The sequence below is a fragment of the Lepus europaeus genome, chromosome 2, assembly GCF_033115175.1.
Source record: "Lepus europaeus isolate LE1 chromosome 2, mLepTim1.pri, whole genome shotgun sequence".
NCBI lineage: Eukaryota > Metazoa > Chordata > Mammalia > Lagomorpha > Leporidae > Lepus > Lepus europaeus.
This window is the reverse complement of record NC_084828.1, coordinates 80,666,360-80,692,629: the sequence shown is the minus strand read 5'-3', so window position 1 is coordinate 80,692,629 and position 26,270 is coordinate 80,666,360. Positions and strand designations below refer to the sequence as shown.

Here is a 26,270-nt window from a genome sequence, read left to right as displayed (position 1 = left end):
CTCTGCATTTCTCTCTGCCTTTCAAATAAATAAGATAAATTTTAAAAATTAAAAAAGAGTATACATGTAGTATTTAGGAAGACAGGTAAAATCTTAAGTGTATCTATAAATCTATAACCTTAGACAAGTTATTTTCTGAAGTTTCCTCAATGGAATACATGCTTAATGAAATCTATATCATAAGATTATCATGCAGATTACATGAGATAACACATGTAAGTGCCTGGCAAGCAGTAGGTACTTGATAAAGAAAATATACTTAACATGTACTGAGTGGCTACAAGAAGCCAAATCTTATGCTAGGTTGATAATCTATACCACTTAAGGCTTAATTTTCATTATTATTAATCATTATCAACATCAATTAAAGGAGAAGGAAAAGAGAAGAATCTTGAATTCACGTTAGAATCATTAAGGGTCTTCGAACTGCCAAGTCAAACTGCATAATCTTACAGATGCAAGAACCGGCCAGGGATGAAGTGATTTGCACAGGATCATTTGGCTCTTAGCAGTATCCAGACTAGATTCCCAAGTACAGAGGTGGGAGATGTAGGCAGAAAGGGTTCCTGGATGTTGTGGGAGGGGTAATTCCATGATAACTGACCTTGCCCACCACCACCTCAGGCAGTCAGCACCCCATCCCACCCTGCCCCAGCTCTCAAGAGGAGTGTGACTCCTATTCTTTGGTACTCTGTTCCGTCATCCACAGGCTCGTAATTAAAAGGGAGTAGATATGCCTTTAGTTTCTGAGACCATCATTAAGAATCCAGTGAGCCACAAGCAGGCAGGCAAGCAAGCAGGAAACCCTGGATTACTGTTAAGCCCCTTGCTCTACAGACTCTCATCAGAGAGTGCTGTGGGTCCCGGGAAGAGGAACCTGAGCCAGCCTCAGGGAGCGCGCCAGCGCTTCATCTGCCTGGGGAATCTCAGCTGAGGGAACATTATCTTTTCTCTGATAGGCACTGCGATGATTCACATTCATTCCCACAAAGTGTCAGAAAAGCCTGTGAAGTGGTAATAACCAGGCTTCTTAATGCGTTCCCAATATCAAAAATCAACTTAATTAAGTAGGGTTATTTTTTTTTCCTGAGCAGCAATCACACTTTAATTAATACTCTATTAAAATGAATTCTAGGCGGAACAGAAGCATGCACACACCTAATGAGTTCCTCTGCCAAGGGCGTTATTACAGAGGCTGCTAAATGGGCCCCTCACTGGCCACACACTCCACTTCAGTGCCTGTGTTCATCAGAGTTGAAAAGCAAACACGGGTCTGCATCCTCCACCTCTCCTTGGCCTTTTGCCCTGCTGGACACGCAGTATCACCCATCCTCCCTGCTGTTGCCACTTGGAGAACAATTCAGACAGGGAATGAAATCCAGCTGACCTGCGCCCTCATGGGGTAGGGAGAAACTTCCAACCCCTTCCTTCCCTGTCCCTACCCCCAAACCAGGTAAGGTGAAGACTATCTGTAACATCACTCTGCTGCAGACCACCATTAAGACAGCAGAATCCCCCATTGAAAAAAATAAAACATAGAACACATTTGTAAACTCTGTGTGCCCCTTGCTGGTAGCAAAGATATCTGATTAAAGTTTTAGGGCACTGAAATTGGGAGAAAGTAGGTGTGGGGTGGAAAGAGTCTGTGTTTTTCTATTTCCTCTTGCATTGCCTATTTCTTTTTTTTTTAATTTTTTTTTTTTATTTTTGACAGGCAGAGTGGACAGTAGAGAGACAGGGGCTCTGAGATTTCTCCAGCTGTAGACCAAATGCTCTTCCAGACTCCCCAACCTCCCCCACGCCACCACCACCTGCCCTCATGGCCCCTGTCCCCACTAGGGATTATGGCAGGGAAGTCCTTCCCATTCTGATAGAGATAATGCAGTTTTTGGGAGCTGACTGTTAGGATCACAGCTTCAGGAGGTGAGTGACATCCAGTCCCAGGATGGGGTCAGGCATGGGAACCATTATACCAGAAGGCTAACCTGACCTCTGCCAGGGCCCAACACCCTCTCCCCAGCCCTTACCTCCTTGGTGTGCGTGTGGAAGGAGACGGACATGTCCAGAAGCACCTTGCGCTGCTCCACCCGGCGTACAAAGTCTTGGATGCGCACCTCCAGGTGTCGAGCTGCCTTGTAGATCTCCTCCGGGTCACATTCCCCCGTCTGAGCCAGCTGCTCCGCTGCTTCTAGGAGCTTGTCCGCGTTGGTGTAGGTATTCTGCCAGCAACAACAGTGAGGCAACGTCAACTTGCAGTCAGGAAACGAGCTTCGCGCCTTCCCGCAGCCCACCCTGGGGCTCCCCCGGGCTGGCGCAGAGGGGCGTGGGCGCGAAGCCGACAGCTCCCTGGTCTGGCACCGAGGCACTGCACGCAGGGCTGGCACAATGCCTCGCAGCAAGCTCGCAGCCTGCCCGGCTGCTTGGCACAAGCGGGCACTAGCCAGTTGCCTTGGCTCCTCCAGGGACTTCTCTGAGGCGCAATGTGCCTGGGAAGAAGCAGGGAGATCTGCGAGAAGCTCCATGCCCCGTCTGCTGCCTGTCCCCAACCCTGAAGAGGAACCATCATTGCCCTCACATCTCAGGCTGCAACTGCCGGAGTGGGAAACAGCACATCCACACGGAGGGCTGGCTTCCGTGTGAGCACACCGGGGAGACTAACTGAGACTTTGCTTTTCCCAAGTCCCGTCACCACTGGTGTTTATCTTTTGGAGCAGAGCTATCTCTGGAGGGGGAAGGGGTCAGCAACTCCATGGAGCTGACAGAAGGAAGTGGCCACAGCCGGAGGGAGGTGACGCATGCTATTCCCCCAGAGACCAGTGAGGGCTAAATGTCTTCAGGGAGACTGGGGAGGAGTCTGGTGCCCACACACATGAACATGCACACACACACACACACACTGTATTTAACCTCTGCTATACACACTGTGGTATTCTCTAGAACATTTTAAAAGGAAACTAACTTGCAATTACTATGCATCAGGATGGGACTCACTATCATTATAATAGTTATTACATTATATGCCATGGTTACAATTTTTCCTTAGCAGGCTTCTCTTTTTTAATTTTTAAAAAAGAATTATTTATGTATTTGAGAGGAGAGTTACAGACAGTGAGAAAGAGAGACAGAGAGAAAGGTCTTCCATCTGCTGGTTCACTCCCCAAAAGGCCACAATGGCTGAAGCTGTGCTGATCCAAAACCAGGAGCCAGGAGCTTCTTTGGGGTCTCCCATGTGGATGCAGGGGCCCAAGGACTTGGGCCATCTTCTACTGATTTCCCAGGCCATAGCAGAAAGCTGGATTGGAAGAGGAGCAGCCAGGACTAGAACTGGTACCCATATGGGATGCTGGCGCCGCAGGTGGAGGATTAACCCACTGTGCCACAGTGCCAATCCCAGTAGGTTTCTCTTTAAAAAATATCTCCTGACATATCCTGTCTTAGAGCTGGTGATCCTAGTGTTCATATATGTCTTGATATCCCTAAAGTCAGCAGAGCACCCTACATAGTGGTGAACAAGTGCTTGGTGTTGAGGACCCTGGAAGCAGAAGAAGTCAGTATCAAATACAAAGTGAATGGAGAATTAAAATGGATTTATGGCCAGTAGCTGCACAGTACTTCGTTTTGTCCATGGAGATATCTCCACGGAGTTTTGGGGATTTACCTGAAGACTTGGGTGTTAGAGGCTAAATTGTTTCCACCCTCCCAAATTCACATTTTAAAGTACTAATCCCTAATATCTCAGAATATGACCTTTTTGTGTATAGGGTCACTGCAGATATAATTAGTTATATTATTAAGTTAAATTGGAAAAAGGCAGACCTCAAATCCAATGTGACTGATGTCCTTATATAAAGAATACCATGTGAAGAGACAGCCACACACAGAACAACAACATGTGAAGGTGAAGACAGTGATTGGGAGATGTATCTACAAGCTAAAGGAGGCCAAACACGGCCAACAAACTGCCAGAAGTTAAGAAAAGGCATGGAGCAGATTTCTCTTTCCTATCCCTCTGACAAAAGCAACCCTGATGAAGCCTTGATCCTGCACTAACCAGCCTTCAGAACTGTGAGACAATACATCTGTTGTTGAAGCCACCCAGTCTATAGTACTTTGTTACAGAAGACCTGGGGAAGGAAAACCCTGGGGTTGAGCCTTTCTGCTCACACAGCCTCTTGAGGGTACTAGCATAGACCCGGAGATCATGGGCAGGTGGTCAGCAGACACTTGTCCAGGCCTTGAGGAATTCTGAGAGATGCCACAGGCGATCCCTAAGGAATGCTGCCTGAAATGCAACTGTCCAAGGCAAACACTGTCCTAGTGCTGGCAAGATGGGGATGAAAGGGAGGAAGGGTCATTTGACTCCAATTGGGAAATGCATGGAAAAACAGCAACCTTGTGTGAGGACAGGGGCTTTGCCACCAAGTTAAAGGAGGGCCTGTCACTTCAGAAAGTCAATGAAGGAAGTCATTCAGCCTTGAGGGGAACCCAGGGGGAGAGAGGGAACAGTGGGCAGGGGAGACTTCTGGGGTTGAGGGCCAGGTTAGGGATTGTTTGTAATTTCTAGTAGATATACCCATAGCTGATGGGAGAAAACTCATTAGGAATCCCTCAAATCTTCCACTTTACACTCTAAGGAATCTCAGGAATCCTCAAAGAAAACCACTGGTTGTCTTCTTATTTTCTAGACAATGAATAGCAATTTGTGCTAAAGTAAATGTGGGCTTGCTTCAAGTTTGGTTTGAGTCCAATAAGAGATAAATCCAAAGCAAAACTGAAACTCCTACTACATCTAAGGTGCCCAAATTGTCCCATTCTAGATTTTCCTGGGTTAAAGCAGCAAGTCCTGTATCAATAGACCCTTTCAGTCCTGGGAAAGTTGGGATGAATGTTTCCCTAATATATACTCACCACATGTAAAACAGATTCTGTCCCAAAGGGAACAGTCATCCTTGAGGGAGTTAACATACGACACGTGAAATGGGGCATGCAACACAATAATAGATGATGAAAGGTTAAAGTTTCTTGACATGATATAGCTGCTCAGAAGAAAATGAATAGAACTGGGTATAATAAGGGCCAATAATTACTGAATATTTTTCATATACCAAGGACTCTTCTAAAGGCTTTTATGTCTATTCTCACTTTTTTCCTCACAATAACCCTATGAAGTAGATGCAGACATTTAACCCATTTTATAGATGAAGGAATAGAGGGACGAAGAATTCCGGTCAAGATCCTGTGTTGGATAAATGGTAGAATCAGCATTAAAGCTTTATTGTCCAGCTTCAGAACTCAAGCTCCAAACCATTACACTGCCTTTCATTTTCCAGAATACAGGCCTGAGGATGGGTAGGGTTTAGCAAAACAGTAGGAGTACAGGACTCTCTCTCTCTTTTTTTTTTTTTAGGACTCTCATTTTTTTTGTGCCCAGAGTACTCAGTGTCGAGATCAGACTACAGCCACTACCACAACCCCACAGTAACCATGTGTATCCCCTATTGGGACCCTATTGGGCTCTCCCTATTGGTCTAGGAGCTCCTTTAAGGCAGGTTCTATGTCTCATTCATCTTTTTGGTTCTTTCCTGGCAGAAATTGTGACTGGCTCTCTACATGTGGATTGAAGGAACAAGATACAAAGTAGAGAATGAGCATGACATGTTTGGATAAGTTGAGCCAACTTGAACTTGCAAAGTGGAAGGAAATCAGGTTGGATAAGGAAGGGAGGAATTAATGATAGATTTTTATAGAGATAAAGGTATAATAAAGATAGGTGGGTGGGTCTGGGGTCCCTGCTCCATCCGTTGCCAAGCTTTCTTCCCATTACTATCAGAAAGGTTTCGTTAAAACTCAGAACCAGTCACATCTCTATACTACTTAAACCTGTTCTGCAGCTTCCCACTCCTTTGAGGGAAAAATGCGTGAACATACCATGCAAGGCACTTCTGATTTTACTTCAGCCTCACATCACTCCCTACAAACAGCGTGTGAAGTAAATCACTTACATTCCCAGAAACTCATTGCACTGAACCTTGCCTCTGTGCCATTGCACATACTTCCTTCTGCCTGGGTTGCCCTTCCCTTCACTTGTATACTTGATTGACTGAAAAACAACTTTTAAGACCAGTCCTGGCATCAGCTCCTTCAGGAAGCCCATTCTCATACCCCCTTCTCTTCCAAGGATCCCAGAGTGGTCTTTACTGACCCCTCCATGATACTTGCCATATTCTAAAGTAAACGTTTGCTTTTTCTCATCGATGTAGGGTCTATTAACCTCTTTCTCTGAGTGCCTGGCACCAAGTAGTGCTCTATAAATATTTAATGAATGAATTAATAAATTAAATAATACATCAATCCTCACTAATCCTAATATTCAACTCTTGGTCCTCATCAACTACCTGGTACAAGACCTTACATGCTGGAATTCACGTTCAATCCCATTTGATTTATCCTACCTCCTGACATATCCTTAAAATAAGAATGTGCTTAGAGAATATCAACTACCTATTACCAAAGCAACTTGTTGACCTCTGTCACTGCCACTAAATTTGGGCAAGGATCCTAACAGACTTCTCATATTCTTACCAAATCAACAATGGCTTCTGTTGCAGGGCCAGAGTCTGACCTCATTCTGAGTATCGTTCCTAGGCATTCATTGGTTTCCCAGCCTCTTAGACCCTGCCATGGACTTGGGCTCTTAGCTATTTGAGAAATCTTCAATAAGTTCATGGAAAATGCATGCTCTGAAAAATTATGCATGGATTTCAAAAATTTTACACCAGAATAAATGTACCTTTTAATTTTTTCTTTTTGAAGTACCCTTCTATTTCCCAACTGAAATGCCAAAAATGGGTTATGAGTGCTGGGAGAGTGACATTTCTGCCATTGGGGCTTTCAGGCAAGACCTACAATAGCCAGAGCTCCTGAATCAGAAATGTGGACTGCAGCTCCTGTTATTCCCTCCTCTACGCCACAACCCTGTGTCAAGCAGTGGAGATGTCCTAGGTAATCTGGGCTGAAATTTAACTTCAACCTCCCATGGTAGCCTTGGGATATTGCTTTTTTTGTTTGTTTTCAGGGAAGAAAGAGAACATTCTAGGATAATTTGTCTCTAAAAATATAGGAATCCCAGCAACATAGGTATGATTTCAGACTCCCAGAGCTGGATCAGAGGGGCAGAGAGCAGGCTATTTAAAGGCAAGGGTGGGAGAAAAGGTGAATAAAAACATCTCTGGAGTCCAGAGTCAACTTGGTAAAAGGAGTCAGCACCTTGGCCCTGTGCCCTGGGGGTAAGGAAAGGATGAGGCCCAGAACCCACGCTTGTTATTCAAGAGTCCGTTTGGATTGGAGAACAGGGCTATCAGAGGAGCAGGAGCTAACCTCCTCCCAAGGCCTGCAGGATCGGAACCAGAGGTTGTAAAAGACAAGGGGAAAAAGGAACAGAAGCATTAAAGGCAAAGGAGAAATGGAAGCACTGGTATTGGAAGAGCACAGACTTGTCTCCAGATCTTGATGTTGATGAGTGGCACAATCAAAATAATATCCCAAATCTCTTACATTTCTTCTTACCCTCTCTGGGACAGATCTGAAGAGAATCACCCCTATGTGAGGAAGTGACCAGAGGCACCTGCAAGGTCTGAAGGTGGTGGTGCCCAGCACCCACACAGGACTAGGAATAACACCCATTCCCACCAGTCAGCCCGGAAAGCCTCACGGTTCATGAAGCACTGGGTAGAGCACTCAGAAGGGTCTTGCCTAGCAGTGGTAAAGAGTCTCAGACTGAGCACTGCTGTCATCCTACCCAGGAGATTTTAAGAGGAAAAACCTGAAAGGATTAAGAATTTCCAAAGGTAATTAGCCAAGTCACAGAAAAATCTTGGACATATTTATAAGAATACAGAAATATCCATGGCAAAGTAAAATTCACAATGTCTGATACCTAATAAAATTATCATGTGTGCTAAAAAGTAAGAAAATACAACCTGTGACAAGGAGAAAAATCAATCAAAACTTATACACTTGTGTGTTAAAAATAGAAGACTAGGATTTAAAAATGGTTACTATAATGGTATTTCATATGCTTGGGAGTAAAGCAGAGATGCTAGTGTTTGGTACAGAGGTTAAGACATCATTTGGGACGCTTGTGTACCACATCAGAGGGCCTCAGTTCAAGTCCCTACTCTGTTCCTGAATCCAGTATCCTGCTGATGTATACCCTGAGACACAGCAGGTGATAGCTCAAGTGCTTGGGTCCCTGCCACCCATGTGGGAGAACTAGACTGAGTTCTACATTCCTGGCTTTGGCTTGGACTAGCCCTGGCTGTTGCGGGCATTTAGAGCATGGAAGTAGATGTAAGATATCTGTCCCTCTGCCTTTCTAATAAAATTAAAATGAAAAATTAATAAACACAATAATTGAAAAAAGAGAAGTAGAAGGCATTAAAAAAATCCTTGCACTTCTAGAGATGAAAAATATACTGGATGGTGTTAACAGCACTTGAATATTGAGAAGAAAAGATTACTGAACTTGGATAGACAGTGATAGAAATCACTCAAACTAAAATCTTCAGAGGAAAAACAATTTTTTCAAAACAAAGCATCAGTGAGCTTGGGACAACTTCATGCAGGTTATTATTCATGTACATAAAATTCCTAGGGGAAAAGAGAAGGAAAAGATATTTGAGGAAATAATGACCAAAAAATTTACAAATTTAACACAAACTATAAATCCACAGATCTGAGAACTCAACAGATCCTCAATACAAGAAATATGAAGAAAATTATACCAAGGCACATAAAAATCAAAGTGTGTGTTGGGGGAATGTAAAAAGACAATCTTAAAAGTAGCCATAGGTAAAAAGATATGCTGTATACAAGGAACAAAGGTAAGGATCGCAGCAGGCGTCTCATCAGAAACAACACAAGCAAAAAGCCAGTGAAGGGGCTGGCACAATAGGTTGGGCCTTAACCTGCAGCATCAAGATCCCATATGGGTGCTGGTTTGTGCCCAAGCAGTGAAAAATGGCCCAAGTTGTTGGGCCCCTGCACCCACGTGAGAGACCCGGAAGAAGCTCCTGGCACCTGGCTTTGGATCAGCCCAGATCCGCTGTTGCAGCCTTTTGGGAAGTGAACCAGTGGAGGGAAGACCTATTTCTCTATCTCTTCCTCTCTCTCTATAACTCTGCCTCTCAAATAAATCTTCAAAAAAAAAAAGCCAGTGAGACATCTTTACAGTACTTAAAGGAAACTGTTGAACTAAGAATCCAGGCCCAGCACAAATATTTTTCAAAAGCAAAGGTGAAAATAAAAAAATATATTTTTTTCATCTTTTTTTTTTTTTGACAGGCAGAGTGGATAGTGAGAGAGAGAGAGAGACAGAGAGAAAGGTCTTCCTTTGCCATTGGTTCACCCTCCAATGGCCGCCACGGCCGGCATGCTGCGGCCGGCGCACCGCGCTGATCCAATGGCAGGAGCCAGGTGTTTCTCCTGGTCTCCCATGGGGTGCAGGGCCCAAGCACTTGGGCCTTCCTCCACTGCACTCCCTGGCCACAGCAGAGAGCTGGCCTGGAAGAGGGGCAACCGGGACAGGATCCGGCGCCCTGACCGGGACTAGAACCCGGTGTGCCGGCGCCACAAGGCGGAGGATTAGCCTAGTGAGCTGCGGCGCCGGCCAGAAAATAAAAAATTTTTAAAGTGTTCAAAGCTGAAAGAATTTTTCACCAATACATTTGCATGAAATGTTAATGGAAGAAATGTTAAAAGAAGTGCTTCCTTCAGGGAGAAAGAACATAGTACCAGTAGAAATACAGATCCACACACAGAAATAAAGAATCCTGGAAATGCTAACTACATGGGTAAGTACATAAATGTTTTATCTTATTATTTAAATATCTTTAAGAGATAATTGTTTAAACAACAAATAAGGACAATGTAGTGTGTGGCTTGTAGCACATGCATAAGTAAAATATATGTCAAAAGCACAAGCTTCAGAAAGGTAGAAATGGAAGTATACTATTATAAGACTCTTATACTATATGCAAAGAAGTATAATATTACTGAAGGTAAATTGTGGTAAGTTAAGATACTATAACCATTAAAATAACAAAGTTATAGGTAACAAGTCAAGAAAAGAGAGAAAATGGAATCACAAAAAAATGCAATTAACCAAAAAAAAAAGAAAGAAAGAAAGAGAGAGAGTGAAAAAGCAGCAAAAGAACAGGTGAAACAAATAGGAAAAAGTAACAAACTGGTAACACAAATATATCAATAACCACATTAAACATAAATTATTTAAATATCACAGTCAAAAGGCAGAGATTTTCAGATCGGAGGAAAAAAAGTCTGAGTTATATGTTGCTACAAGAGATACATCTTAAATATAAAGACACAGCAGGTTAAAAGCAAAAGCATGGAGGGGCTGGTGTTTTGATACAGTGGTTTAAGCTGCTATGATGTCAGTATTCCATATTAGAGTATGGGTTCAAGTCCAGCTGCTCCACTTCTGCTCCAGCTCTCTGCTAATGTACCTGGGAAGACAATAGATGATGGCCCAAATGCTTGGGTCCCTGCACCCATGTGGGAGAACTGGATGAAGCTCCTGGTTCCTGGCTTCAGCCTTGCTCAGCCCTGGCTATTGCTACCATTTGGGGAATGAACCAGCACAAGGAAAATAGATCAAAATCCATCAATCAATCTCTCTCTCTCTCCCTCCCACTCCAGCCATCACTCTGCCTTTCAAATCAATAAGTAAATGATTTTTTCAAAAAATTTAAAAGAAAACAGTATAGCATAATAGAACCAATCAAAAGAAACAAAAGCTGAATGGCTATATCAATATCAGACACAGTAGATTTCAGACTAAATAACATTACCAAGTACAAAGAAGGCCATTTGATAATGACCAATGAGTCAATTTATTATGAATATTTAATAATCCTAAACACATATGTATCTACATTTCAATATATATGAAGCAAAAATTTATAAACCTGCAAGGAACAATGGACAAATCCACAATTATAGTCAGATTTCAATGTGTGCTCTCAATTATTAATGAGACAAGTCGATGGGAAATTAGTAAGGATATAGATTGTAACAATCTCAACCAATTTGACCTAATTTGTATAGGACATACTACCCAACACTGGTAGTATGGTACTTTTCTTTTATACCAATTATAAAGCATATTCTGGGTCATAAACCAAATCCCAACACATTTAAAGGGATTCAAGTTATACGAAATATTTTGTCTGACTATAATGTAATTACATTAGAAACTAATAATGGAAGTATATCTGGAAAATACTGAAATTATTAGAAGTCAGCCCTCAAGGCATTCGGATCTGGCGGAAGAACCCATGAGAGTATAGCAGGCATGGAAAGCCAAGATATCATGGAAAAAAAAAAAAAGACCTAAATGAATGATCTCTGTGAGTGAGATCCCAGTGGAAAGAACGGGGCCATCAAAGAAGGAGGTACCCTTCTCCGAAGGGAGGAGAGAACCTCCACTTTGACTATGACCCTATCGGAATAAGATCAAAGTCAGCGAACCCTAAAGGCTTCCATAGCCCTGGCAACTCATGACTAGAGCCTAGGGAGATTACTGACGCCATGAACAGGAGTGTCAAATTGTTAAATCAGCAACAGGAGTCACTGTGTACTTACACCCCATGTGGGATCTGTCCCTAATGTGTCGTCTAAAGCGAAGTGATGCTATAACTAGTACTGAAACAGTATTTTTATACTATGTGTTTCTGTGTGGGCACAAACTGATGAGGTCTTTACTAATTATATACCGAATTGATCTTCTGTACATAAAGAGAATTGGAAATGAAAAAAAAAAAACAACCTGGTGTTAAAATGGAAATGGCATAGAAAATTAATTAATTTGAAAAAAAATTATGTAGGATCTCTGTCTTTAATGTGCTGTACATTGCTATTTAATGCTATAATTAGTAACCCAATGGTAGTTTATTCACTTTACGTTGCTATGGGGACAAAATGTTGAAATCTTTACCTAATATATACTAAACTGATCTTCTGTATATAAAGAGAATTGAAAATGAATCTTTACATGAATGGAAGGGGAGAGGGAGCGGGAAAGGGGAGGGTTGCGGGCGGGAGGGAAGTTATGGGAGGGGGGAAGCCATTGTAACCCACAAGCTATACTTTGGAAATTTATATTCATTAAATAAAAGTTTAATAATAAAAAAAAGAAGTTAAATAACTCTAGTCAAAATAGCCCACAGTTCAGAGAAGGTTTATCAGCTAAGCAGGGGTCTACAAAATGCAACAGATTGTGTTAGGTTCTTTATGTACATTATCTTCAAGTTTTATGGTTAAAAGCATATATTAGGTATTATTAATTTCACTTTAGAAACAAAAAACCCTCATGATCAAAGAGGTAAGATAACTTAAAGAATGTTGCAAAGGGGTGAGCCATGTGGCACAGTGGGTTAAGGTACTGCTTAGGATAAACCCATATCCCATATTGCAGCACTAGTTCATATCCTAGCTACTGCGCTTCCAATTCAGCTTCCTGCTGATGTATATTGGGAGATGGCAGAGAAAGGTTCAAGTATGTGAGCCCCTGCCACCCATTCGGGAGACCTGAGTGGAGTTCTGAGCTCTTGGCTTCAGCCTGACCCAGCCCTGGCTATTGTAGGCATTTAGGGAGTGAACAAGCAAATGGAAGGTATTTCTTCTTTCTCTTTCAATATTTATCCATCTCTCTACATTTGCCTTTCAAATAAATAAAAAATAATGTAGGAGATGTTACATAGCTAGAAGATGTTAAGCCAAGTCTCTCTAACTGTAATCTCCAAATATTTTTCACTGAATCATATGTTTCTATAAAACCCAATACTAGATCTCCATCTTTTTTGTGAATCTATTACATTGTACTATACTCACTCGTGTTGCTTGGGTTTTAAATCACCACATTGTAATTGGTCATTTGTTACTTCCATTTTTTAATAGGTATGGTGAACAATACACTTCCAATTTGTACACGTTTTCAAGAATCCTATTGTATTCACTTTTTCTACCTCAACCACTCATCAACGTACCTAGTGGGTGTAGTGCTCTCCTTTCATCATTCACTCAACCCCAAAACTCTATGGCTCAGCAGCTTGTAATCATAAGGCTTTGATGAGAATGTTTTTCTCGTCTCATAATGTAGGCAGTGCCCAGTTAAAAATGAATAGTGATTCGAAAGCTCCTTTGTAAGTTATCCTCCCAGTATAAAATAAAGAAAATTAATGGAGCACATATTATGTTTAAAGTACAGTACAGGGGTGAGCATTATGGTTCAGTGGGTTAAATCACCCCCCTGACACCCACATCCCCTATCAGAATGCCAATTGGAGTCCTGGCTGCTCCACTTCTGACCCAGTTTCTGCTAATGTGTCCTGAGAAGCAGCAGGGGATGATTCAAGTAGCTGGATTCCTGTTACTCATGAGGGAGGTCTGGATGGAGTTCTGGGTTCCTGGCTTTGGCTTGGCCCAGCCAGGTTTTGCAGGCATTTGGGAAGTGAACCAGCAGATGTAAGATCTTCCTCTCTCTCTCTCTGCCTTTCAAGTAGGTGAAAATAAATAAGCATAAAAAATAAAGTACTGATATAGTGAATTTCCTAGAATGCATGAAGGTGATATAGAAAATGCTTTTCAGTTTTCATGCTGGAGCACCAGGAACACATTCTCCTCCATCTGTTGGTCCTGGCAGAAAGGAGGGGATAGACTCCAGCGGTAGGAAAGTGGTCTTTGGTGGAAGGCAGTAGGAAGGAAAGGGGGAAAACCTCTCTGGGCATTGGTGATAGATTAGTCCACCATATCACATCTGTAGGAAGGACAACATCATGCTAGGAGCCCTGAATAATGGAACAACAGTTGCTTCCATTAGGGTAATTTACAAAAGAACACTTCAAAAACCTTGTGGGAAAAGTGGAGTTAAAAGATGAATTTATTTTGGTGCAAGATTTAAAAAATACATAGTTTTTTATAATGCTCATTTTCCAAGAGCTTTTTGAAGTATACTTTTATGTCTCAATAAAGAACATCTAATGAATAGTCCTCATCAGATGCTCCTTAAGCTGGAGACTCTGCGCAAATCTTCAGTTATAATTGGGATTGGTTCCAAAAATAACTAGTGTAGACAACACCTCCCAACACAAATAGGGTGCTGAGCTTATCTCTGGGAACCTAAACACCAACTTTATCACATTTTCATATGCAACATCACCCTGTTTCTTCTCACGCACAGCTCTACTTGTGGAAAAGTGTTTTCTTCCTTATATTTAAAATGTTTCAGCACCTTTCCCTATAAAAGGCATATTTTCATAACTCCACATTGGTAAAGTAGTTTTATGTTCCTATGGTCTAACTATCTTAGTCCATTTTTGTATCTTTAACATAGCATCTGAGACTAGGTAATTTTTAGAACAGAAATCTATTGACTCATGGTTCTAGAGGCTTACATATCAAAGATGGAGATACCCAAATTGAGTGAGGACCTTGTATTTTTCTTAGTTTTTAGAAATTTACTTATTTGCAAGATAGAGAGTGAGAGAGTATTCTCATCCACTGGCTCACTCCCAAAATGCCTGCATTTGCTAGGGTTGGGCCAAAGCCCAAGCTAGGAACCAGGTACTCAATCAAGGTGTCCCACATGTGCAGCAGGAACCTAAATACTTGAGCCATCACCATTTACTCCCAGGGACTGCATTAGCAGAAGTGGGAGCCAGGAGTCAGAGCTGGGACTTGACTCAAGGACTCTGATGCAGAACAGGAACCTAACCACTAGGCTAACCACGTGCTCCTAGTGAGGACCATGGCAGAAGATGGAAGGGCAAAGAGAAGTCTAAAGTTGCCTCCTATATGGCACCAACTGCTATTAAAGTGGAGACCTCATAGTCTAATCACCTATTCAGTGTACCACCTCTTCATACTGATACAATGGGAATTAAATTCCAAATTGAATTTCAATTTTGAAGGGGACAATTCACCCAATGCACTAACTTTCTGTGTTTAAGAATATTCCTGGGGCTGGCACTGTGGTATAGTAGGTTAAGCCTCTGCTTGCAGTGCTGGAATCCTTTATGGGCACCAATTCGAGTCCCAGATGCTCCACTTCCAATCCAGCTCCCTACTGATGGTCTAGGAAAGCAGCGGAAGAGGGCCCAAGTGCCTGGGCCCTTGCACCCATGTGGGAGACCTGGAGAAAGATCCTGGCTCCTGGCTTCAGATCAGCCCAGTTCCAGCCATTGCAGCCATTTGGGAAATGAACTAGTAGAATATTCCTAGGCCTGGAAATTCTGAGAAAAGCAGTTGTTCTTTTTTTTTTTTAAACTTTTATTTAGTAAATATAAAGTACAGTTTATGGATTACAACAGTTTCCCCCACCCCCCCATAACTTCCCTCCCACTCGCACCCCTCCCATCTCCCGATCCCTCTCCCCTTCCATTCACATCAAGATTCATTTTCAATTATCTTTATATACAGAAGATCGATTTAGTATATATTAAGTAAAGATTTCAACAGTTTGCACCCACACAGAAACACAAAGTGTAAAATACTGTTTCAGTACTAGTTATAGCATTACTTCACATTGGACAACACATTAAGGACAGATCCCACATGAGGAGTAAGTGCACAGTGACTCCTGTTGTTGACTTAACAAATTGACACTCTTGTTTATGGCATCAGTAATCCCCCTAGGCTCTTATCATGAGTTGCCAAGGCTATGGAAGCCTCTTGAGTTCACCAACTGATCATATTTAGACAAGTCGTAGTCAAAGTGGAAGTTCTCTCCTCCCTTCAGAGAAAGGTACCTCCTTCTTTGATGGATGGCCCCGTTCTTTCCACTGGGATCTCACTCATAGAGATCTTTCATTTAGGTGGTTTTTTTGTTTTGTTTTGTTTTGTTTTTTTTTGCCAGAGTGTCTTGGCTTTCCATGCCTAAAATACTCTCATGGGCTTTTCAGCCAGATCCGAATGCCTTAAGGGCTGATTCTGAGGCCAGAGTGCTATTTAGGACATCTGCCATTCTATGGGTCTGCTGTGTATCCTGCTTCCCATGTTGGATCGTTCTCTCCCTTTTTTATTCTATCAGTTAGTATTAGCAGACACTAGTCTTGTTTGTGTGATCCCTTTGACTCTTAGACCTATCACTGTGATCAATTAGCAGTTGTTCTTTGAAGGGGTGTTCCCACTTTCACTGATTCCTTTTCTTTTCAGTATGCATTAACCTTCATATACATATTGTGCTTTAAAGGAAATTCACTGTATTTCCTCTTGGCTATAGTCTGAAAGCTGAATAGCTAGTCATTATCAGGTAAGAGAACAAAATAAATAATGAGAATTAACTGTTACTATGCTTTCTGCTGAATAACATAACAACAATGAAGCCTTGTTCCTGTAATTTGCAATCCTAGAGTTTGCAAATATAGCTTACAAGTTATGACTTGATCAAAAACACCAGGTCCAGCCAGTTAAGAAAAGGTCAGCCTAGAGTACAGAAAATATGAACACCCTCTGGAGACTGAGAATCAAAGCTGTGGAGAACTTTTTCCTTGACCCCTCCCCTGCTACCCCTCCATGGCATGTGGAGCTGCATAGGGCAGGCCCAGGAGAGTCGAGGCTGACACTTAGACTGGAGCACAAAGAACATGGCGCAGACAGGAAGGGGACTAGAGGCCAGCACTGAGGACAAAGCAGGGGGAACAAGTAGAGAGCAAAGAGAGTTGAGAAAGGAGGAGAGCTTAACCTAGAGAGTGCCATGCAGAGACACAAAGCTCTGAAACTGCAGAAGGAAGTGTCTTATCCCCTCCTGCTGGGTGGGCCCCAGATGTAGCCAGCTGGCATTAACACTGCTGCTGGGAAGCAACCTGCCATGCCCGGAAGTTGATAACACAAATCTCCCCTCCTCTGGCTACAGTTGCCTCACTCTCCTCAAATTGACAAAAGAACAAAGAGGAACATGGAGAAGAAAGTGGACAACACCATTGTAGAAATGAAAAAAGAGAGACCTGAGTGTGCAGCCACAGAGACATAGAATGCCCAGTGGTCTTGGCCCTGTAGAAATCCATTCTCACCTGGAATTCTGGAAGCCAAGGAAACAAGCAGCTGATAGGACAGCATCTCCACAGAACAGAACAAGGCCACCTGCTGCAGGCTTTGGCAATTACAGAGATAAGGGGGGAAATGTACCCAAAGCAATGTTCTGTCTCAAAAGATGTAACTTTGCAGTGTTGCTGTTTTTCCTGTTTTCCATATTCTAAGTTTGGCTCCAAGTGGGAGGCAGTGGGTGTGAGAGGGAGAAGGCAAGGCTTTCGAGAGAGAAGACAGTTGGCTTGAAATTACTGCTGAAAACTGGGACTTGCGGATGTATTTTTCTCCTCTGTTCCACTCCTCAAGAGGGCACAGAAAGGAAAAGGCTGTGCCTGACCCTGGGAAGCATAGGTCAGATGTGACCAAAGCAAAGTGTGGGTTTGGCCCACACTTATATTTACACTCCAAGATACACTGTGTTCCTTCAAGTTCTTCCAGTTCTTATCACAATCAGCCCTGTGGATCCAGGGCTGCCCACAATCTAGAGGGATCTGTAGGGAACCCACCACCTCTCAGCTAAGAGCAGAGGTCACTGGTCCTCTCAATGATGATGTTCCTGATCACTTTCCACCTTCCCAGACGCTGGAGACTTCCTACCTGTCTTATCCCATTTATGTTCCTATAGCACAATGCCTTTGAGTGGGTAGCTTATAAATAACAGAAATTTATTGCCTCAAGTTTAAGGTCAAGGTGTTGGCAGATTCAGCATCTGGTGGGGGCCTGCTTCCTAGCACACAGATGGTGCCCGTTTGCTGTGTTCTCTTATGGTGGGAGGACCGAGCCGGCTCTCTGGGGTTTCTTTTATAAAGGCACCAATCTCACTCATGAGGGCTCTTCCCTGATGACCCAATCACCTCCCAAAGGCTCTCCCTCTGAAGACAATCCCACTGGGGATTAGGTTTCACATATGAGTTTGGGTGAGACACAAACATTTAGCACGTACTGTTCCCTGCCCCTGTATTAACCTTAGCTAACCTTCCTCAGTTTGACCTACATACTGTGTGGGACAGAGTTTCTCAACAGCAATACTATTAACATTTTGGGCTGGATAATGTTTTGTCTGGGGTACTCTTATGGACTGAATTGTGGCCCCCCAGATACATGGAAGCTCTAACCCACAGCATCTCAGAATGTCATCTTATTTGGAAACAGTATCATTATAGATGTAATTAAAAAGAGAACATTCTGGAATAGGATAGACCCATAAATAAAAAGATAAAAAGTTTGTATAAAAAGATGGCCAGGTGAAGAGGCATACACTCAGGGAGAACATCATGTGACATGAAGACTGAGACTGGGTGACATTGCTACCTGCCAAGGCTTGCCAAGGCTACTAGCAAAAACCACCTGCACGGCCCTGAGAAGGACTCTAACTCTTGAAGCCCTGAACTGCGAGACAACACATTTCTGTTATCTTAATGGACCCAGTTTGTGATTCTTAGTTACAGCAGCCCTAGGAAACAAAGGCAGGACTTGTCCTATGCATTGTAGGAGGTTTAGCAGCATCCCTAGCCTTTTCCATAGGATGCCAAAAACAACTCCTGCCACAGATATCATCACCAAAAATGTCCTCAGATGCCAATATTATTGAGAGGTGGGAAGCTAGCCAAACTGCCTTCCAGTTGAGAGCCAATGTTCCAGACCATATGACCATACAGGAAGCACAGTGAGGGAGACAGTACAACCCTTCCAGCTTGAAGCATCTTCCTTATAATCCTTCCAATGGTAGTAGCCTCAAGGAACAATCTAATCCTGTGACTCTCACAGCACTAGGTGCAGATGTTAATGGGGTGAGAGTGGGATGGAGAAAGGAGCTTGTGGGGAAAGTACAGTGCTCAGGCCCTACCCCAGGACTTCTAAATCAGGAAGTGCTGGTGGAGGCACTAGAGGAGCAGCTGGCAGCCACACGCTGCAGAAGCTCCCCAGGTAACTCCATTTGTAGCTACTCATCTCCCTCCAAACTACACATCCATGGGCAGGGCTCAACACAGGGCTCAAATTATGAGGCAAGAGAAATCTAGTCTTTTGCCTTAAAATGTGTACAGTTATTGAATGAATGGCACTGGTCCTGAAGACCAGCAAACTTCAGGAGAACTAAGGCCTGTGGTGAATTAGTCACTGTGCTCAGTAGTTTAAATACACTGACCATGGTTTATAAAAGTGAAAAACTGGAAACAACCAAAACGTTCAACAGTAGGGAAATGGTTCACTACACTGTGGCATATCCTCATCATAAAGTATCATGCAGTCACTACAATTATGTTTTCAAAGAATATAGTTAATAACTGAGGGAATACTCCTAATGTAATGTTAAATGAAGAAATCAGGATAAACAATAATATCATTTTAATTTTATTTCTATCAAAAAAACTCCTACTAGATACTGATGGCTGCCAGTTTTGGATTAACTCACAAACATTACATGTGGTAGATTATGCGTTTATACCATGTTACAGATACGAAAAAGGCTTGGCAAGTAAAAGAACTTGAGCAGCTCATGTAACTAGTAAAGAGTGGATGTCACTCTGGCATTCACGTTTGTTTGATCCAAGGAAAATATTCTTAGTATTCTGCACTGAACGAAAAATTTTCAAAAAATATTAAAATTGGGGTCGGCACTGTGGCATAGTAGGCTAAGCCTCTGCCTGCAGCATCGGCATCCCATATGGGTACCGGTTCATGTTCAGGTTGCTTCTCTTCTGATCTAGATCTTTGCTTATGGCTTGAGAAAGCAGTAAAAGATGTCCCAAGTGCTCGGGTCCTTGCAGCCACATGGGAGACCTGGAAGAAGCTCCTGGCTCCTGGCTTCAGATCGGCTCAGCTCCAGTTGTTGTGGCCATTTTGGGAGTGAACCAATGGATGGAAGACCTTTCTCTCTGTCTCTCCCTCACTCTCTCTGTAACTCTACCACTCAAATAAAGAAATCTTAAAAGTAAATAAATATGAATATTAGTTATCTCTAAGTGATATTAGGGATGAATTTTCTTTTCTATCACTTCTTTATTTTCCATTTCTTCTATGGTGAATATGTATTACTTTTACTTCAGAAAAAATTTTTTAAAACCACTTAAAATATATACATTATAGGAGTGGACATTTGGCCTAGAGGTTAAGTGGCCAGTTAGGTTGCCTGCATTCCATATTGGAGTACTTGGGTTTGAGTCTCAGTCCTGGCTCCAGCTTCCTTCTAATGCAGATCCTGGGAAGCAGCAGTGATGGCCCAAGTAATGGGGTTCCTGCCACCACTGCATTTTAAAGCTCCAAGGTTATCAACCTTGGGAGGGTGGGCTTAAGGAATGGGAGTGGAAAGATAATTTGCATTTTTAAAAGATTTATTTATTTATTTAAAAGGCAGAGTGAGAAAGAGAGGGACAGAAGGAAGGAGAGAGATCTTACATCCATCTCCCACTTTCCTCCCCAAAACAGCCACAACAGCTAGGGCCAGGCCAGGCTGAAGCCAGGAGCCAGGAATTCTATCTGGTGTCACCTGTGGGTGACAGGAACTCAGTCACTTGAGTCATCGCCTGTTGATTCCCTGGCACAACAGCAGGGGGCTAGATTATAAGCAGAGTAGCCAGGACTTGAACAGCACTTCAGACAGAATGTGGATGTCCCAAGCAGCTTTTTAACTCACTGCGCAATATCTGCTCCAGCATTTTTATTTACATAATTTGCAGTGTTTCTCTTGCTACTATAACAAATTGGAATTTCTCCAAAAATTGAAAAATACCAATAAGGGAAAATTTAAAAGAATTAAATATAGTTTTCTCAATTGACAGGCAAGAATGTGATTGCATTTAGAAACACAAACAAATTTCATTACAAATGTATTTATCTTAGAGATGGGTATATTTCTTAGTTCTGCTCATCATGAAGAAACTAGAATCAGATCAACCACAGTGAATATACAGTCAGGAAACATGAATAATCCCTCTGTAGCCCCAATCAGACACTTCACCTTTCTCCATTTGGACTTCATGACATTGCTCATCACAGCTTAGAAGACACAAGAAACATGATTTTGGTATGACAAGTATATGCAAAACAAAATCTAGTTAAAAATAATCACTCGTGAAATCCTAGAAATTATTCTCACTGGGCATAATGCCAGCATCAAACCCTCATGACTCTGAGGTGTCTTCCCCAGCAGTCAGAGTAAGAGATCTGTCAAATCTGAAAATATTTAAAAGTGAGGCAGGCTCTCAGACAACTCCCCTGGAGCCTGTGTCTGAGATGGGCTGTAAGTTTTGGTAGAAAGGCTTCCCTATCATCATCCTATAAACATCAAAAGCTTAATGCCCATGGCATACAGCTGACAGCAGCACAGAGTGACAGGCATGAGTCCAGTCCTCAGGCAGCCCCATGGATGAAACTGACAAGCTGACATGGATGGAAATGCCTAAGGACCTTTAAATAAAATTAGCAAAATCACCATGGAGTGATGCAAAAGTGAAAAGGCTAATAGGAGTGATCTGGCTCTAGAAGAACCATACTCCCTTCTCCAGGTTCACTTCTTGCTGGTTCACTCTGGAACTGGCGTTTCCATGTAGCTTTCAAAAGCCAGGTTCACCTACATTTCACCTTCCCCAGGTATGCTGTTAAAGTCATCATCCCTTGCCCTGACTGTTGATGAACAACCTAATACGTTATCCCTCTTAGTATTTTTTTGTTTGTTCTACTTAATACTTTTGGTTGAATACTGTAATCAATACACAGTTATTATTAAGTGTTCAAACTTAACTGAAAAGTGATCACTGTTAAATATAAGAGTGGGAATAAGAGAGGGAAGAGATGTGCAATTTGGAACATGCTCAAGCTGACTCGCCCCAAACGGTAGAGTTAGAAACATACCAGGGGATTCCAATGCAATCCCATCAAGGTGGCATGTACCAATGCCATCTCACTAGTAAAAATGATCAATTTCTGTTCACAATTGATGATAATGATAGGACTAAGAGCCAAAGGGATCACATAAACAAGACTAGTGGCAGCAAATACTGATAGAATAAAAAAGGAAGAGAATGATCCAACATGGGAAGCAGGATACACAGCAGACTCATAGAATGGTGGATGTCCTAAACAGCACTCTGGCCTCAGAATCAGCCCTTAAGGCATGTGGATCCGGCTGAAAAGCCCATGGGAGCATTTCAGGCATGGAAAGCCAAGACACTCTGGCAAAAAAAACAAAACAAAACAAAAAAAAAAAAACTAAATGAAAGATCTCTATGAGTGAGATCCCAGTGGAAAGAACAGGTCATCAAAGAAGGAGGTACCTTTCTCTGAAGGGAGGAGAGAACTTCCACTTTGACTACGACTTGTCTAAATATGATCAGTTGGTGAACTCAAGAGGCTTCCATAGCCTTGGCAACTCATGATAAGAGCCTAGGGGGATTACTGATGCCATAAACAAGAGTGTCAATTTGTTAAGTCAACAACAGGAGTCACTGTGCACTTACTCCTCATGTAGGATCTCTGTCCTTAATGTGCTGTACATTGTGATTTAATGCTATAACTAGTACTCAAACAGTATTTTTCACTTTATGTTTCTATGTGGGTGCAAACTGTTGAAATCTTTACTTAATATATGCTAAACTGATCTGTATATAAAAAGAATTGAAAATGAATCTTGTTGTGAATGAAAGGGGAGAGGGAGCGGGAGATGGGAGGGTTGTGGGTGGGAAGGAAGTTATGGGGGGGGGAAGCCATTGTAGTCCATAAGCTGTACTTTGGAAATTTATATTCATTAAATAAAAGTTAAAAAAAAATAAAGTCATCATCATCACCCAAGAGAAATGTGGCTTCTAGGAAAATGACTGCTCTGGGGCCCACAGGGGTAAGAAATACATTCTGCTTTTTGGACTGTCGACCCTGATCAGCTCCCTCTGGGTGCAGGCCAGCCGTTAAATCACACTGCTGTGTTGGGCCAGACCCTCAGTGAAGGGAGAGGACAGGCTTACCTCTGCAGTGGCCCTGGGGGCATCTCCATTCATCACTGGAATTAGTGAACACTGCTGTGGACCCTGCGGGTGAGCCATGTCCAGAATGCTCTGTACACAAGGCATGGAAAGTATAAACTGTACTTCAGAGTTCGCCATCAATAAAAATGACATTTGAAAAGGCGCAGCATGAAATCCTCAGGGTTAAATCTTGGTCTCTACAAAATTAAATTATGTAGAACAGTTCAGTCTCCAAGGCTGTGTAAGAAATGAGGTGTGACAGTCATACAAATTGGTGACACAGTGCGGAGGGCACAACTAGGCAAACAAGCAAGATGGATAAGCCTGGAGATCTTTTCAGAAGATGAATTTTTGAGCCAACTTTAAAGTCTAAACTGTGAAGCCAAAGGCAGTCATCTGCCAACAAGACTGGCCCAGGCAAAGGTGCAGATATGGAAATAAGGAAGACAGGTGGGGCCTTGGTAAGGGACCCAAAGTATAGTAGCGGGGTTTCTCCTTCAAGCAGGAGCTGGTGATGAAAAGCCTGGTGATGGCTAATGGCTCTTTAGAAGCAATGGCTTATCAGTCTTCAGTGTAGGAGTCTGAGAGCCCAGTTCTAGTCCCCACTGTGAGACAAGCCCCAAACAGGGTTCACATGGTGCAGAAGGTTAATGGGAAGAGGTGTGAGGGAGGCAGACAAGAGACAGAGGATGCAAACCTACACTAAGAATTAGGCTGGATTCAGAGAAAAAACAACATATAGCCACCAAGACTGTCAGCCAGGACTCTGGGCTCTCTGAGATGGCAGGATCCACACTTTGAATAATGTGTTCTTTCTGTTTCCCTTCTTTAGGGGATTAACCACTGGAGCATTTTCTCAGAGCTGAGAAGTTACAGAAGATGTCTCCCCACCTAAGGTCCTTAAATGAAAAGGCAAAATCCAAATGGTTAGAGACTAGATCATGAGACAGAGAAGGGTCATGGGGCTTACGCTTGCATCCCATCATTCACCTCGTTATCTGCAGCTCTTGAATCTTCCATGACTGTATTCATAATCCTCAAAGTCGTGAAAGCCTGGGCAAGAGCCATAGTAATTCCATACAAATCCGCCTTAATACTAGACAAGCAACATTAAGCAGCAGGGCAATGTGAATGGTGACACAATGAGTAAACGCAAGCTGATTAGGAAGCAGGAGAACACCATAAAGATGATGCAAGAGCCACTGCAGTCCCCCAGCCCCCACCTCCAGTGCTGTCTTGAAGGGCTGGACACAGGCTGGGATAACTCTGCTTGCTCTTGAGCAGGTCACTGTGGGTTGGCTACCCGATTCCTTCTTATTAGAAGGGTATGTAGGTAAGTGGACAGAAAGCTCTAAATACAAAGCATCATTTACAGCCACTTTTGGCCCAAAGTCTTACTGACCTAAAGTTACATAAACATCAGAACAAGGGAAAGCCTTGCTCATGAAATCATTAGGGTTAGCTTTAGAATGCAGAATGTCTCCTGACTAATCCTGCAATGCATGGGAATCTGGCCCTCAAACAGTGTTAGAAGCCCAGGGCATCAAGAGATCAGTTAAACGCAGTGACTGGTCAGCACATTCCCTCTCTTGGGAAACTCCTGGTGTGGAGCAATATCATCAATCTCTTCTATATCTTTTCCAAGTTCCTCTTTTCCAAGTATGTTCCAAACATGATCTCATCCACTACCACCCTATCCCTTGAATAACGAGAATTTATATTTCCCCTTTGCTTCAGACTCAAAGTACTTTAAATACATTGTCTTAATGCCTACTTCAACTATAATAGATATTGTTCCCATTTTATAGATGTAGAAACTGAGATTTGGCAAGGTTAGATGACCTGTACATATAGATATGAGGTTGCTCTGGACCTCACACCCAGATGTCCAATCTCTGTATCCATTTCACCAGATCTTGTTGCTCCTAGAAGAAGCAAGGCAGGAAGGATCTATAGCTTCCATTTTGTTGATGGGAACTGCAGCACTAACTTTTCAAGTGGTCTTCATGGGACACACAGAATGAGGAAAAGGAGGATTTAGGAAATTGTCCTGTGTCCAGACTGTCCAATGCCATATTGTCTGGCACTCTGACGCCATGGTGCAATATGATTTCTTGGGGTAAACCCAAACCTTTCAATTTTATAAACCTGTAAAACATCCACCTGAATGACAGCTATAGCTGGTGAACCGATCCCAGGGTCTACATTCCAAAACCCTATCCTCGTTAGCTGCATTCTTTTAAGCAAAAGAGGCTGACCTTGGGGATCTCCAAAACACGAAAGAGACCATAATTTTAGGCAGAGTCTGAACCTTGTGAAGAAGAGAAATGAAACACATCCATCGTATTGATTTGGATTTCTCTTTTTAGCCCTTCTCACTGCCTCCTTCCCGTCACGATGTTTTCAAATTCTAGGCATGTGAAGGACCAAAGTCCACAGGAGCTATTTCAATCTGTATTTGGCACAGGGAGGCTCAGATATATCATACAAAATAGCCCACAGTGTGAAACACCATGGAGATATGTAATTGCAGTGAAGGCTGCCAGTGTTTTGTGTTGTTGGCTTTTTATGTAGAAGGACAGCTGTAACAATCTATACTTAAACCCCAAAAGCAGCACCTTAGGCCAGCTGGACATTTTCTTTGTGAATCCCAAGACAAATGAGGGTACTAATCCTGACGACACTTGGTTGTCCCCTGGTACCCGCAGGAGGTCCTAAGAGCCCGGCTTCCTCGGCCGCAAACCTGGCTTCCTTTCCAGGTGGAATAACTCAGGTAGGATGATTTGTTCCTGTCAGAACCTGGCAGTGGGTTTGTCTTCTGTTCAAAACGTATGCCAAACAAAACTGGTTCATGAAAATGCCTCCAGTTCCTCATTGGCAGAGAAAAAGGACACAGATCTGCCTGTTTGGGTTGTTCTTGCTGGTTGTGTGTATTTATTTTTTGGTTTGCTTAGGATACTGCCTGGAGCTCTCACTCAGGGCTCCACGGTGCAGGTTCCATGTGCTCTGAGCTGCATCAGCTGCCTCATCCACCCACATTTCTCAAAAGCCCTTACCCTTCAGCCCAGGCCCTCTCGAATCACCCCTGTCACCCCACATGTTCTGTTGGGAAGTACTTGCCTTACAAAGTCTCCAGGGTCTTGAGAAACACTGACCACATGGAAACACATTTGGACCAGAGCCAAGGGCTGCACCTGGGACCCTGACTAG

At 42.8% G+C, this 26,270-nt stretch overlaps 1 protein-coding gene across 6 annotated transcripts in view; it reads right to left on the bottom strand.

The window, feature by feature from the left end:
* KALRN (kalirin RhoGEF kinase) overlaps positions 1–26,270 on the bottom strand; it is a 737,253-nt gene that overhangs the window by 329,896 nt on the left and 381,087 nt on the right. For all 6 annotated transcript variants that reach the window (XM_062209080.1, XM_062209015.1, XM_062209004.1 and 3 more), the window contains exon 11: positions 2,028–2,219. In XM_062209080.1, coding sequence (XP_062065064.1) covers positions 2,028–2,219 — 192 coding nt within the window. The remainder of the gene's footprint in view (positions 1–2,027; positions 2,220–26,270) is intronic.